Below are 16600 nucleotides of genomic sequence, written 5' to 3' on the forward strand. Positions count from 1 at the left end.
TCTGCAACTCCTTCCGTGGGTATTTTGTTCTTCCTTTTAAGAAGGAATGAAATGTTCACATTTTGGTCTTCCGTCTACTTGAATTTCTTGTGGTTTGTGGGTTGTTCTTCCTGTATTCCGAACTTCTGGGCTAATAACCACGTATCAGAAAATGCATACCATGTGTGTTCTTTTGTGATTGGGTTACCTCATTCAGGATGATATTCTCCAGATCCATCCATTTCTCTAAGAATTTCATAAATTCATTCTTTTTAATAGCTGAGTAGTACTCCATTGTGTAGATGTACCACAATTTCTGTATCCATTCCTCTGTTGAGGGACATCTGGGTTGTTTCCAGTTTCTGGTTATTATAAATAAGGCTGCTATGAACATGGTGGAGCATATGTCCTTATTACATGTTGGAGCATCTTCTGGGTATATGCCCAGGAGTGGTATAGCTGGGTCCTCCGGTAGAACTATGTCCAATTCCCGGAGGAACCACCAAACTGATTTCCAGAGTGATTGTACCAGATTGCAGTGGATTTCAAAGTCAGTAGGAAAAATATACTCACCTAGATAAACATCACCTGAGTAAACCCAAATATTTACTTGTTCTTAGTTTTGAAAGAAATGTGCTGTTTCTCAGTGCACTTTTAAGAATATTTCTGGGCTGGTGAGATGGCTCAGCAGGTAAGAGCACTGACTGCTCTTCTGAAGGTCCTGAGTTCAAATCCCAGCAACCACATGGTGGCTCACAACCACCGGTAACGAAGTCTGATGCCCTCTTCTGCTGGGTCTGAAGTCAGCTACAGTGTACTTATGTATAATAATAAATAAATTTTTTTAAAAAAGAATATTTCTAAATTATGCTCACATAGCAATCTATGTTTAATTTAAAACCCTGAAACCCACATATGGTATTTCTTTATATTTATCTTTCAAGGGAATGAACCCTTTGCCTCTAAAATCAAAAGAGGTCTAGAGATACAGTTGGTAAAATAATGACAGATACAATTTCATGGGCACCCCAGTTTCTCATCAACATGTTCCCCTGGGGAATGTGAAGAAAGGAAGAAGTATTAGATGCTGTCACAGTAAGAACCTGCTCTCTTTAATTCTTAATGGACAGCTAGGAGAAAACTGTCAACAAACGTCAACAAACATGTGCTTTGGTTAACTTGTATTCTTATGAGAGCCTAAGGACTTAAAACCAATAAGATTGCTTTATCAACTCTTTAGGTAACTATCTGCAATGTGAGTTGATATACTTTTTTAACATCTCAGTTATTTGAAATAAATGATGGTGTTATGCTATATAAGTTATATAACTATTAGATACAATTTAAAAAGCAACTGTGAAAAATGAAAGCCCATGTCACAATTTAAATTCTCAACTTGTTTCAGCAAACTTCTTGTTTGGCAACAGGAAAGAATGAAGTCTTTCTCTTCCTCAAGTATTTGGAAACCACACTCATTTTTAGACAGCTCGCTCATTAGTAGTTCATCTCATAGATACAATTTGATATATTTTTCCAGCTAACCCAGCCTAATTATATTTTGACTCAAAAATACTTCCTTGTTAAATCTAGTCAGTAACTAGCAACTGCTAACAGTAATCCCCTGTCCTCTTTCCTGTGGGTACCCAAGACTCAGATGAATAGATGGGAGCCAATTCTGAGTGTAGGCAGGAGTCCAGCAGTTAATTGTTGCCTAGACTCTTGGCTCAAGTCTTCAGGAATGACATAGAATTGTTTTCTTTATAACAAACTGTGCTGCATTAGTTTTTTTTTTTAAATAAAGAGTATGAGGAAGGAATGACAAAAATAAATTAAAAAAATGACCACACACTCTGCTTACCTTATACTTATTTAATACTTTAGCAATTTCTAAATTACCCTGAGGGTTGAGGATAACACTCCATCATGGAGCCCTTGCCTGTCATGTGCCAGGCAATGGGTTTAATCCCCATTACCAAGAAAAAATGAAACAAAAACCCCCAAACAACTAAAAACAAAACCTCACCTAAATCATCCTTTACTAGATAATGCTCATGATAAGCAGCTGATATAGCTTATTAAACCATCAGGATATTATATTTGGGGCTGGCGAGGTGGCTCAGCGGGTAAGAGCACCGACTGCTCTTCTGAAGGTCCTGAGTTCAAATCCCAGCAACCACATGGTGGCTCATAGCCATCCATAATGGGATCTGACACCCTCTTCTGGTGCGTCTGAAGACAGCTACAGTGTACTTATGTATAATAATAAATCTTTGGACCGGAGTGAGCAGAGGTTCAAAAAAAAAAAAAAAGATGTTATATTTGCTGCTCTCACATACTTTGTCCAATGTTCATATTCTAGGTGAAAAGCACTGAAACTAAGAATCACTACTTCTAAATATGAATTATAGAGACCAGGATATAATACTATGAATGAAAAGATGTAATGGTACCAAACCTATCACTCAGCATACACTTATGGAATACTTTCCATGTAGTAACCACTGACAAACAGTAAATGTAAAGAGGCAGCAAAGATTGTTACTGTGTAGGAGCTATGGCTGTAGCTAGTGGCAGGGTTCTTAAGTAGCTGAGGCTGTGGGATTGCTCACAAAACATAAGACCAGTTAAGACAAAGTTTTGCTTTGTTGTTGTTGTTTTTTTTCATTTTTCTATGGGGAAGTAGGAAGATGGAGTGAAATAAATTAGAGGCAGTATTTCGATGGCCCTTGGAGGACAGCACAGCTCACCAGAAACTGGCGTCCAGGCTTCTGTTCTGTTTGTTATCTCACTCAACCTCTTTATCTGTAATCTAGTGCAGGGGAAGTGATCAGGGTCTGCAGAGATGCCTTGGTTTTTCGAGACAGGGTTTCTCTGTATAGCCCTGGCTGTCCTGGAAATCACTGTGTAGACCAGGCTGACCTCAAACTCAGAAATCTGCCTGTCTCTGCCTCCCAAGTGCTGGGATTAAAGGCATGTACCACCACTGCCTGGATGAGCACTAGCTCTTACAGAGTTCCTCGGTTGGGTTCCTAGCACAGAGTGACTCATAACCTTCTTTAATTCCAGATCTAGGGGATCCCATGCCCCCTCTGACCTCTACAGGTACCAAACACAAACATGGCACACTCAATACACATAAAATAAAAGAAATCTTAAATCAAACAGAAGAGACACCCTATCCCAACCCCATCCCATGCCCACCCCACCCCCACCCCAGGGTATGGGAAGGAGGGGGAGAGGGAGAGGGAGAGGGAAGGAGAAGGTTGAACATAAAGAGAGAAACAAACAATTGCTTTATGGTCCTGAAGAACCTCAGGTTTTACATCCCTATCCCATGATTTGTCAAATGAGCTATTTTCCTCATTCTTAAGGAGTGAGAAACTCTGTCTGAAGATCTGGAATTTAAATTCAAGCCTCTCTCTAAAGAAATTTCATTTGCAAGGCACTATATAAATGTAGCATTTAGAAATGTGGTTTCTCTAGTGCTTCTGGCCAAGGGCCAACCATACACTACAAAGTTAACCATGTAAGATGCGAAGTGTTTTGGATTTGTTTGTGTTTAGTTTCTGGGAACTTTTTTAAAAGTAGTAAATGCACACAACATTCTTTGTGTCCTATCTCAGTAGTTAGTCACTCATAAATCAAGGTGCCAATTCCTAGGAACTACAAAATGCTTTAGCTAGATTTAAAGATTCAAAAATAACCAGCCATTCTAACATATAATAAGCCTGGAAAAATCAAGGGTTCTTTGTTGCACGTAATTTTTTGCAGGCTAACTTACATGAGGAGCCCCAGGTCTTTGGTTCTGTTTTAGTGCTTACACAGACTGATAAATACAGTTCATTCACTGCTAGAACAATTTCTCTACTGTTCAGAGAGGATGTAGAATCTAAGCAAAAAATCCAGACCAAATGTCGTTACTAAACCGAAGTCATTTGTTATTTTAGAAACTTTTTCATTTGGAGAAAGTTATTTTCTTAGCTGAGATATTTGGAAGCCTAAGGTTTTTGGATTCTACATAAGCAACACGGTCACTATCTTTTCCTGTGTTGTTTAATAACATTTCCATATGAACCCAAAGGGACTGAATAATGAAAGCTCTCTTGTCTAGAGAATAATTTAGAAATTCTCATTTACCTTGGCGGAATAATGTCGCACATTTCAAACCCTTCTGGAAGTGCTTGGTTGGTTTGAGGCACTTGATAGGGCCTGGCCCTTGGTTTAAGTAGGGTAAAGCGAGAATGTTAAAGGAGACAGGCAGTCTTATGGGCTTGTATGGTTGGCAAGACTAGCTGTGATTGGGCACACCCCAGGGAGTCCCCAGACTAGTGCCAACGTTCTGGCTTTTAACTTCTTCTTTCTTTTGGAGACTTCAAGATCTATCATCAGCACCGTAAGGATAATAAGTCATTTTCACTTTGGCTAGAAAAGTAAACACCCTATTCCAGCACAAACGTGCCCAGGAGTGGGATTCGAGGTAAGGCGAATAGTGATGGCTCTTTCTGGAGAGCCTTTATTCGGCATTCCCTTCGACGCCCCCAGGCCCTCCTCCTGCTGGTGAGCCACACACATCCCATCCCTTTGCATGATTCTGGATGCCCTAGCTCTCCTCAAACCCTAACTGGTGGGCAGAGCCGTTGGGTCCTCTGGGGAAGGGCCTGGCGTCCCTGAGGAAGCCGCTGATGGGGGAGCTCAGAACTCAGCGGCCAAGGTTTTCTCAACGGGCAAATTCGGGTGGAGTGCAAACACGAGCACTCACTTCAGTTCTCTCTCACGCTCGTGGCGTCTGCAGACAGCAGGCACAGACAGACGTGCTTGGCACCACGCTGCTTGCCTGTGCAGCTCCCACGCGTGGGATTCCCGCCTTCGCTTCTGAGCCCGCCTCCCTCGGGCCTCGAACGCCCCGCCCCCTGCCACCTCCGCGTGTCTCATTGGCCAGGCCCTGAGCAAACTTCGGCTCTGGACTGGCGGCTGCGCAAGTCGCTCTGAGCAGTAGGGACATTTCCGCATTGGGGGGGGAAGGAGGGGGGAGGGGAGGTGTGTGGAGAAAGTGGGGGCCCCGGTGTCGGGAGGCGGCGGGCTGGAGGGTCACGGGCTGCGCACGCTGGCGCCGGGCTCCTGGTGTTGGCGTGTGACGGGAGCGGAGGGGAGGCCGCCTCGGACACGCTCTTGCAGCCTGGGAGACCTGATTCCAGGCCTGCAACTTCCCAGCCCTCGAAGGAATCGGTCGGTGGGTGTCGCTTAAGGGGCGGGCCGGGCTCCGAGCGACCTCCTGGTGGGGTCTTGCTCCGAAAGGCGTGGCCGGAGGCCGACCGTGGGGCGTGTTAGAGTGGGGGGCGGGCGGGCCGAGGGCGTGTCGGGAAGGGCCAGGCCTCCCCGGGGGGTCTTGGCGGCCAGGCCCCGGGGGAGGGAGGGGGCGAGCCGGGCCCTGGTGTGGAGCCTCTGCGTAGGGGAGGGCGGGCACTGGAGGCCGCCCGGGGCCAGCTGTCTGCCCAAGTGCAGAATTCGCAGCATCTCCGAGTCCAGTCTATTTATGGGCTGGAGAAAAGGTGGCGTTGCCCCTTCGCCGGCCTCCCCGCCTCCGGAGCCGCGCCGGGCGCCAGCAGCTCGCGGCTGGACGGCCGCCTGCGAGGGGCCTCGGGGTGCGGCCGGGGGCCTGCGGCAGTCCAGCCCTAGAGGGCGTGGAGACCAGAGGGCGGTGAAGCGGCTCTAGGTCCGCCTCTCCATTGATGAAATTTAAGTTCGTCTGGTTTTACCTTTTCCGGAGTCTCCAGTCGTCCCTAGTCGGTGTGGGGATCGCTGAGTAGCCTGGAGTTCCCTCCCGAGCTGAGTCGGTCCCACCAAGTTTCCGTCTTCAGGATTTTTCTTTTTAAAGAGTAGTTTTTTGTTTTTGTTTTTTCCTCCGAATTCTTCCTTAAGTAGTTAAACATCGGAGGAGAAAGAACACTTCGGTTGTTGCAGGGAAGGGAGAGAGACCTTTCTTACAACGCAGATTCTAGAAACTGAAAATTATAAGCCAGATTATTTTAATAAAAATCCTAAAATGTCGAGATTTGTACAAGGTAAGACATTTTGCTTTCTGTCTCTTGGCTGCTTCGTCCGATTTTGGATATTGGTAGTCTCTAGGTAAGTGGGTAGTTTGGAACTGGAAATGTTCCCTTGTGATACCGTTTGCCAGACCTTTTTGGTTAAATTGGTATTTGAACTGCTTTGCGCCACTTGCTGGGTTGGCATTTCATATACGTGTTTGTATGCCTCTGTTCCCTGCAGGGGTTAGTTCTACCTTCTAAAATCAGTTTGAATAGTATTCTAACATCGTGGATAGTAACTGTAATAATCAAAACAGGATTTTGACTGCTGATTAATTCTTGTTCCCTTCTTGCAGGCGATGATAAGTTAGTTATCTTTGTGGGACGAGGAAACCCAGAGGGCTAGGGGCAGGCAGATGCGTTTGTCAAGACTAGTAGGAAGCTTTACCGTTCTATTCTGTGTGTACGTGGATTGAGTCTCAGAGTCATTTGTTGCGAAATCAGGAGTAGTTTGTAGACACTGGAGGTCATTCCAGTCAGAGAAATGACTTTGCTGCAGTGCTGTTTGCTTTTTCCTTTTTTTTTTTTTTAATATAGAAAGATTATGCTTTCTTTAAATTTGAAAAGTACCATCCAAATCTGTATGTGTGTAAAGAAGGCATTTAGCAATTAGCAAATACCCCTCAACCAAGCTGTAGCATTGCAATCGGGTGCTTCCTTAAACGTCTGTCACAAAACTGTATAGTTGGCCTCTAGATATATAAGAAACTTTTCCTTCCAGACCCCAGTGTGTGAAAGCTTCAGCCATCTTGCTTAATACAACTAGTGAAGTTTGCAACCACTTTATGTGATTCTCAGTAACTGTACATGTACCTTTCCCCCTTTTCTTTTAAACTTATGCTAGGGATGTCCTGGAAATGAAAATGCTATACAGGGTTATGCCCCACTTTATTAAGTTTTGCATAATAGATTAAAGGAATCTGCCTTCATTATTACGGAAACAGATGGGACCGCTCTGCCTATCTGCCTTCAGCACTAAGCTCAGAAATGTCATTTTGTCATTATGTTTAAAGTTGGTGTTATACTTGATATGAAGCTAGATATGCTAGATCGCCTCTTATGTTCTGATTTAATAAACATCTCAAGATCAGGAAGGCAGGGATAACTTAGAATTTACTGGTCTTGTAAGTACCACAAAACCGGTGTTTTCTAAGAATATGCTAGAGAAAAGTAAACAAATTTCTTTTCTTAGGAATTAAAAAAAATATTAAACTCAAAGTAATCCATGTAGTTTAGTATTTTAGGATCACTTACAGAGTTGATGTACATTTACAGCTTTTCTGTGGCTGTGATCTTCAGATTTCTAAATCAAGAATACGTAAGTGACTGTGGACATTGCTGCCCACTTTTTAAAGCCCATTATTTTAAAGTACTTCTGCAGTTTTCAAAATATTGCACAAGTGTCAAAATGAAATTAACATAATTGCATTAACTAAACTATAAACTGATTCCTATTTCCATGATGCAATTCAAGATGCCACATTTGATTTATTTACTTTCCACTTTTACTCAAAATAGTAGTTTTCCTTTTAAACAGGCAGTTTTGCACAAAAAGATGATACTCTCTCCAAATATGTTTAACTCAGTCATGGAATTTATCATTGCATACTTTTTGTATTTAAATATGAACTCTTATGTGCTTACCTTGGTTACTGTTAGAAATGATAAAACTAATTGGCTAATTTCAGAGTTGTCTACATGTCTCAGTTTTCAAGAATAAGAGTTGGGAGCTTCTTTTTCTCTTTTTTTAAAAGCAGTCCAGTGCTGATCCTCCCCTCCTACAGAAGTGCCTGATGCTCCTTTCCACTCATGTACACTGCCTCTGCTGCTTCACAGGGAAAGTGTTAACAAACGTAGCTACTTCACGTATTGCCTCATTTAATACTTCTGAGCCCTAAGAAGTATTTTACAGCTGATGAAGATGTCCAAAGATGAGCTGGGGAGAAGTCCTAGAACTCCTGAGTTGTTTACAACTCCTGTCCTTTCCAACACCTTTTGTTGAAAGGTTAAAATTTTAGGCATGGCCTATTCTCCAAATAGATTACCATTTTCTATAGACAAAGATAATACATCCCTGGGAAAAACACAGTGTCTTGAAAGTAAATGTTCTAAAAGAATTTGTCACAGGTAGCAAATGCCCACAACCTAAAATGTTCTATATGCTTTTTAGTAGGTTAGCTTACCCTATGTTTTCGGCTGTAGGTTTTTATGACATATCTTAAATTACATAAATACTGAGAAACACAAAAGGGCATGGACTTAAATTTGACTCCTGTTACTAAAAAGTGATTTTTAGACACTTTTCTGAACTTTAGGTTCTCCCTGTGTAGGATTTGGAAATTAGACTGAGAATATAATTTAGTGATGACATGCATGGTTATCATGGGAGAAGCGTTGGATTCCACCTCCGGTCTCCGCTGCCTCCACTGGGTCTTACTGCTTATGCCTCAGGGTCATTGAGAAGTTGAAGTGAGGTGCTGTATTAAGTGACTTAGCTGGGTAAATACTCTGTGGCCATTAACTTTTATTCTTTCCTAAAATAATGATGGCTTTCAGATAGCATTGCTGCTCAACATGCCGTCAACAGAAATACAAATAGTTTTTGATTTTCATATTCAGATTTAATATTTAGTCTGGTTACTTGAAAGTTGATATATTTTAAAGAAAATTACTAAACAGCGGAGGGGAGGGGAGGGCAAGGTAAAGCTTGGATAGTAGTGGGGTAAATACAAGTTACAGTTTAAACGTTCAGTTAACAACTTTTTTTTTGAATGTTCATTGTATGCCTTTCACTATATTCCTTTTTTCCTTACAGTGGATACTCAGGGATCTGTAGATCTGGGTGTTACGAACTATGCATTGGAGATCATTCTTTTTGGGCAATATGAAACATAAGATTGCTATGCTTGGCTTGGCTCCAAATCCAAGCACTACTGTTATAAGAATGCTGGGTATCTTCTTCCTCAGCCATTTAGATCATAAGAAGTTAGTTGGAAATTTTTGGTTAGTAAAAACACTTAATACTGTAGAGAGGTAAGTTGTCTGTGTAGGAGTGAGTTGTCAGTATAGAATTACTGGGCCCGTAAAGGCATAAGTTCTGCATATCTGTGGAAGCCTATGTTCTTCAGGAGCCTAGTGGTACTTTTCACGAAGCATGATATGAGCTGCCATGTTCTTTTGCCTACCCATGAAACTGTCTCACTCTGGCTTTCTCAGCCACTAGGATTATTCAGTGCCTGCACTTTTCTACATAAATGAGCACTACCTCTTTCTTACCCGTCATATTTGTGGGTAGCATCAGCAGCAGTTATAGGGTTTTGCTAGGTTTGTCATCAGATGCCCTTTGGAATTTTTCTTTTAAAAAGTTGTGAGAACTGTCTTCCTAAATGTTTGGAAATTTATAATGGTGAAGAGACTGATGCTGTATAGGCAACCAGCTAAGGCTAGGCTATTTGCTTAACACTGTAATTCTGGAAGTATTTTCACAACTTTAAATATGCCATTATCTATCTAACTGTGTAAAACTATCCCGTATCCTTAAAAACTATACTATATAGTATATATTTAATATAATATTATATTTCAAGGAAAGCCATATAAATAAATCTGCATTGCTTAAAATATATTTGTGGCCTGTCAACTTCCCATTTGTTGGATTTTTTTTTTGACTCTTGGTGATTCCTGTTGTTATGTGTCAGCTGGTCAACAAAAATCACTGAGCTAATTATAACTGAAAGGGTCTGAGGTGAATACAAGGATGAGCAGCATTCTGGGCCTTGGTTGCTTCAGTGTAGTTCTTCTCAAATCCTGAAACCTGTTGCTTATCACTGGAATGATTAACATTTTTCCCAGAAAGATTGTGGTATGGATTTAAGTCAGGAGGAGTACTAAAAGTAATGGCTAAAGCACATTCCTTAAAGCTGTAGACTAGAGTTTATGATGCTGCTAGAGGGTGGCTGTATAAATTTAGTTCAATTCAGTCATAGTTGTAAATATTTAGGAAATTCAAGCAGAAGAATTGGTCTGATAAAGTTTGGCTGTCTTTCATTTCTGCAGTTAAATTTCCCTTACTGAGCCTTTCTTCTAAGATTGATGATTTTAATTTATGAAGGATTACTGAGGAAAAAAATTAACAAAGAATATTAGGACATAGATATTAATGGGTACACTTCTTGGAAGCATCTTTTTATTTTTTTGTTTGTTTGTTTGTTTTTTAAGATCTATTTATTATATGTAAGTACACTGTAGCTGTACACCCCAGAAGAGGGCATCTGATCTCATTACGGATGGTTATGAGCCACCGTGTGGTTGCTGGGATTTGAATTCAGGACCTTTAGAAGAGCAGTCAGTGCTCTTAACTGCTGAGCCATCTCTCCAGCCCTGCTTGTTTGTTTCAGGATAAAGTTTCTCAGTGTTACAGTGCTGGCTGTCCTGGAACTCTGCAAACCAGGCTGGCCTCGAACTCTCAGAGATCTGCCTGCATCTGCTTCCCCAGTGCTGGAATTAAAGGAGTGTACCAGCAAACCAGGCTGGAAGCATCTTTTTTTAAAATCCTGAAGATACACTGAAAAGTTTCTGAAATAGAGTTTTTCTTAAAATACCACTTCACAGAAACCATTGTATGTGTGCATGTGTTTGTTTATTCAGAGATGAATTGTAGCCAACTTAAAATAATGGGAAAACTGGTGATAGGAATATAATTTGGCCTGATAATAAAAATGTTTTAAAGAAATGATCAAGATACTGGAGGTTTTCACTTTCCACCAAGCCTTTTTTTTTTCTTGGTACTTTTTGTACAAATGCAGGTATTATGAGTTTTCAGAAGTCTGGAAAGTTAATACCAGTAAGTATTTGGAAGTTAACCTCTCTTATTGATGAAAATGAATAAAAGACGTATTAACTTCCTATAATGTTATTCATCCCAAAATTATTTGTACAGTAGAAAAAATGGTGGTTTTACCTCTTCATTTATGCTATTGGAATACATTCAAACCATGTTAGACTATGTTTATATGGGGATACTCAGATTTAAAATGAATGAAGAAGGGTAGCTGGTTTAAGGCCTTTGATAGTGTAGGATTCTGTAAAAACTGGAGGCTTTGTAAAGACTATGGCACTTTAAAAACAACCTATAATTTCTTTCCTAAAATATTCAATTTGGACTTGGAGAAATAGTATTTGAATTGTGAACATTTTGGTCTTAGTAAATTCCCAGACATAGTCACTATTAATTGAAACACTATTTCTTAGATCTCTAAAATTCTATCAGACATGTATTTTCTATTAACAACTCACTTAATTCTGTGAAGTTGGCTTGCTAAACCATCACAAGAAATTAAACTTTGTCGTTTTTCATGGAACAACTTTGTGTGTAAAAACTATAATAATGTTGCATTTAAAAACTGTTTCCAGGCTCTCTTGATTGGTGATACAGGCATCTCATTTAGCTTGTGGTGAAGTAATTGTCTAGGGCTCCAGTTCTGCCTCTGCCAATAGTTGCCATTGTTTATTTTTCTCAGTTATGGCCAAGAGAAATTGGTTGCAACTCCTTCCTCCTCCAACCATTTCAATAATCAAGGGTTGTTTCTGAAAACCATAGAGAAGCAAGCTATGTTGTCTTACTTAGCTTAAAGAACACAATGTTTCATTTCCCCCAAATGTTCCTAGATGTTTGTTGTTGATTTTTTATGTAAATCATGAGTTTCCTATTCCTTTGTGATTTTGCTTGAATCTTAAAAAGCAAAATTCATTGTATTCATAGACTTGAAATAGTCATGTTTGCTTAGTCTACCATTTACTTGCTAGTCACCAAATTATAAGAGAAGTAACCAGGGTACCAAACAACAAGGCCTGAGGACCACTTAGGAAAATCATCCTCTCTGGACTCATTTCTTCATTCTCAAAGTAAGGAGTTGGACTCCCTGACCTTAAAGGCCTTTCCAGGCTTAAAAGTGTATCAAAGTATACATACATCAAGATACAGGACAGGGCTGCTAGATAACTTTTGGTCCTTGGTGGCTTTATGTTACACTGCTTCCCCTTCTCAACAAAGGAGTATAGTAGGCCCCTTGGCATGACTTTCTTCTCAGCTATTAAACCTCAAAAAAGTGATATTATTTAACAAAGTTACTTTGTATGTGACATTTCTTCTCTGAGATTTTAACAAGTCTTCTTAGACTAGACATGTTTGTAATGTAACACTTGCTTAATATGTATAAAAACATTGGATTCAATTCCAAGCACTATCAAAAGAAATAGACTATATTATATGAGAACAAGGTTAATTTTATTGAGAAGTCTAGTTTATGTGTACTCTACCAGTTTTTATATAGAGAGCAGCAATATATGATTAGCAAAGTTCTTGATTATTTGCATAGTAGTACTGCCACATCTGATTGCCTTTCATTTTGTCACAACCATTTATTGTCTAGGAGTACAGCTCAAAGTATTGCCTATTAGGAACAAAGCCCCGGGTTAGCTCTCTGGCAGGCATCACCCCAAGTATTTATTAAACATTCATATGGATCCTCCCGCCCCCTACTGAGGAACACATTTCTATAAAGTTCTTTGTCAAGCTATATAGTTGTATGTCACTATTCAGAGTCATATTATGTTTCATGCTTAAATCAGCTGGAAGGAGTTAGACTAATCTGGGCTGGGTGCCATCTCAGAACAATCATGGCCTTGAGGTGTAGAATTGGAGACAATAAGAACCAGGAACGTGGCTGCAATAAACATTAAAATAAATAAAATATTACCAAAGCAATACTGGCGGTGTTTGTTTATGAGAAATGCATTTTCTCTCTACCCCAAAATTGTTGAGTTAGCATGATAGGATCTTGCCCTGGAATCAGTGTTTTAAATAGCTCTCCAGGTTATTTATATGCAAATTAAAGTTTTAGAAGGACTCACCTAGAAGTCACAGAGTAGGAAATTGCAGCTTTTATGAACTTTGTAGCACTTTTACTACCTTCAGCCATCCAAAAATGTACCTTAATCTGGTTTAAGATATTCCTAGATCATGGTCCAGATGACTCAGGAGTTAAGAGTACTTGTGGCTCATGCAAGGACCCAGGCTTAGTTCCCAGCACTCACATGGTAGCTTACAACCATCTGTAACTCCAGTTCTAGGGAATGTGATGCCCTCTTCTGGCTTCTGTAGGCATGTACATTGTACATATACATGCAGCCAAAACACTCATACGCATAAAATAAATGTATGAAAATGTAAGAAAAAGTAAACTTCTGGATCATGAATTTGTATTTACTTCAGTAGACTGTGAAAAATTCATCAAATAAGGAAGGCATAATATAGAAATGGGGATCAGGTCATACCTCTTGGCATCACAAGTGTTAGGCAGGTTGGTTAGAAGACCATTTTCCTCCAGAACAGAAAATGAAGATACTGAGGAAAATTAAGGTAGTATTGAAAATAGAGAGAATGGAATTGTAATGATCCAAATAAGCAGTTTGTAACTGAGGAGCCAACCTTGTGACTGTACCTTTAGTCTGGATGATTAAATGATGTGAATGTTGAAGGGAGCAGGGAAGGCAAGAAGAGTACCTTAGTTTGGATAATGATTTCTGTTTTAGATAAAGTTGAGTTTGAGGTAGCCTGAGTATTCAGGTCTAAAAGATCTAGAAAGTAGTAGAGAAGGTAGGATCTAGATGAGAGGTACATATTTAAAAGCTACCAATAAGAGCATAAGAGACAGCTCAGTGGGTAAAGGTGCTTGGTACCAAGTCCATGGATGCACATAGTGGGAGAGGACTGGTTCCACAAATTGTCTTCTGACTTCCATCCTTCAACTTCAAGAATGATGAGGGATGAATTAAGAGAAAGAAAATGGTCTAGAGACAGTCTTTAGGGAACTCAGTTGGAGAAAGAAGGAGCCACTTGTGGGAACTGAGGCATGATCACAAAGATGTCATATTTCTGGGTGATAGAGCCGAATTGACCTCAGAACCTCTGGAAGAGCAGTCAGTGCTCTCGACCTCTGAGCCATCTCTCCAGCCCCTAAAGAAGAGCTTTTTAAGGAAGTGTTTTCACAAGTGAATTTGAAGGGCAGCAATGAAAGTCCAGAACATGTTTAGCTTGAGTTGGTATGTCTAATCAGTATATACTTGAACTTCATTCATAGTTGTATCCAGTTGTGATGACATTCTGGGATTTTTTATGTTTTTGTTTTTAATCCCTTTAATTTGAATACTTGGGCGATAGAGGCTGGTAGGTCTCTAGGCCTGCTTGGTCTACAGAGTGAGGTCCAGGACACCCAAGGCCATGTAGAAAGATGCCATCCAAAAAGAAAAAAAAAATAGATATTTTGACTGCTGAGATGGAATCAGTAGTCAGGTGGAGTAGGGATGGTTCTTCACCTTTTGCTGCTCCTGTTTTCCTGGTGTCTACTATATGGCCTCTACATTATGCTTATGAACTGTTTGCTTCCTAATTTACTTTCAGTCCGAAGTAGTGAAGGATCAATTCTGTTTGCTAAGAAGTGGGAGGACACTATTTACGAGGTTGGAAATCCTGCATTATTCAAGGGATTCTTTAATTGACCTTCCTTTAGAAACCCAGTTGCCACTGCAACTCAAGTGTAACTTGAGAATGTTAAATCCAAGAAAAGTCCTGCAGTTTGTACTTATACCTTCCAGAAATTCCAGGCCTTCCTTTTAAAAATTGGGGTGAATAAGTAACTAATTGACAAGGAAAAAATGGGTTTTAGATCTGTGTCTTCTGGTCTTTGCTGAAGCATGTAAGATGACTTCTTGTTGAACCAACCACCCTTCCATCCTATTAATTTAATTTCCTTTTTAAACAGGATCTCACTATGAAATTCAAGCTGGCTTCGAACTTTGAGTCCTTCTGCCTAGTCATTTGAGTGCTGGGGTTTCAGGTGTATGTCACTATGCCCAGCTGTTTTTGTATTCTTAGAACTCCATCCTTACTTCTTAATCATTAAAAATGTGATTTTATAGTAGTGCTTTGTCCAGTAGAATAAAACGACAGCAGAATGGAGTAAAAGAGGGTAATGAGTTTATTACCATGTCCTTGTAGAAGCTTATTATATATTTGTAAACTGGATAGAAGGGATAAAAATTATTCTCTCTGTGCATCCAGAACTTATCAAAGACATGGGAGAAATAAAAGTTAGAGATTTTTTTTTTATAACTCAAAATTGAATCTATGTTTGGAATTTTTTGAGGATATGTCTGAAGGTTGGACTTACTAAGTTGGCAAAAATCTAAGAATATCTTTTAGCCAGCCTTTCCTAGTTTGGCTTTAATAGGGAGAATGACTGACATGATTCTGAATACTTTCACCTTGAACCTTGTTATTGAATAGGTAGGCTGTTCTGGACAGGGAGCCTTGAAAGTTATTGTTTACAATTTTTCTTGTGTAGCTAAATCTCAAATAGCTACGTAGACCAGGCTGGCCTTGAACTCAGAAATCCACCTACCTCTGCCTCCCAAAGGCTGGGATTAAAGGCATGCACCACCACTGCCCTACAATTCATGTTTTTAAATGCATGCCTTTTTCTTCCTCTGTATTTAGAATTTTCTTCCAAATTACTTATCAACTGTTGTGAGAATTGAATATAGTAGAATTTCTTATTTCTCTTTGCTTTAGATTGTGGATGCATCTGACTAGTTGCTTTAAGTTTCTTCTTGATTTCTCTGCCATAATGTACACTGTAAACTAACATAAATTCGTTTTCCCATTAAGGTTTCTTTTTGCCAAGCTGTTTTAATACAACAACCAAAGTGAAACAAAAATCCTGTTTTGTGGAAAATATAGTCCTGTCTGTCTAGAGTTATCTCTGGAATTGTGAAAACATGTTACCCCTATTTCCAGTAAAGTCATGGGCTTTGATTTTTACCAACAAAAGTAATTGTAGAACTGAGCAGTGTATACTATTGCTGGTTTTCAGGCACTGTGTGGGTCCTGACCCTACTAACTCAGCAGTAAGGACAGGCTCCCAGTCCTTACTGCTTGTTGGTTCTATTCTCAGGTATTTTCTCCATAAACTGGAGGAAATTTAGGCCAATCCATAAACAAAACTAAACAAACAAGAACAGCTTGTTCCTTACATTTCTACCATTATGATCTATTTTCTGGTTCATCATACCAAAACTGCTTTTAACTTTCCCTGTTCATTTACTAAAGACGGGCCCATCTCCAAGTGAATAAAGATTTTCCCTTGAGGATTACTTCCAAAGGCCCACCCCAGCCTGCCACACTCATCTACTCCAGTCACATCCAAAATATCGGGGATAAAATCCTGATTAAGGATAAGAGGCAATAAGGATTCACAAGTTCTGTGCCTCCTGGATATTCAGACAGTCGCTGGTATCTCCTAACTCAGACGTGTTCCAGATCAGTCTTTCCAGTCATCAACCTGCCCTCATAATTAGGCATAAAGGTACCCCAAGAAATGATTCGTAAATGGCTAAGATTGGACCTTGTTTCCTGGCCAACACAATGTTACCAACCTATCCAAGTTTACTACCAAGCTGTCCATAACTTGGAA

The 16600-nt window shown here is 40.1% G+C and overlaps 2 protein-coding genes across 4 annotated transcripts in view; both read left to right on the plus strand.

Moving 5' to 3' along the window:
* Nucleotides 1–4128: 4128 nt before the first annotated feature.
* Nucleotides 4129–5721, plus strand: LOC116070914 (translation initiation factor IF-2-like). The gene is made up of 2 exons (XM_031342314.1): nucleotides 4129–4156; nucleotides 5226–5721. Exons 1-2 carry the CDS (start codon nucleotides 4129–4131, stop codon nucleotides 5690–5692), a joined length of 495 nt encoding a protein of 164 aa, XP_031198174.1. The 3' UTR covers nucleotides 5693–5721.
* The window catches only part of Ugp2 (UDP-glucose pyrophosphorylase 2), a 54402-nt gene continuing 42730 nt past the window's right edge, over nucleotides 4929–16600 (plus strand). The window contains exon 1 of one of the 3 annotated variants that reach the window (XM_031340494.1): nucleotides 4929–4971. Coding sequence is in view for 1 of the 3 variants with exons in the window: in XM_031340493.1 (XP_031196353.1) it covers nucleotides 6023–6041 (19 nt within the window). In the remaining 2 variants the exon portion in view is untranslated. The other 2 variants (XM_031340496.1, XM_031340493.1) reach the window with 2 other exon arrangements.

Source organism: Mastomys coucha, unplaced genomic scaffold (genome assembly GCF_008632895.1).
Source record: "Mastomys coucha isolate ucsf_1 unplaced genomic scaffold, UCSF_Mcou_1 pScaffold22, whole genome shotgun sequence".
Taxonomy (NCBI): domain Eukaryota; kingdom Metazoa; phylum Chordata; class Mammalia; order Rodentia; family Muridae; genus Mastomys; species Mastomys coucha.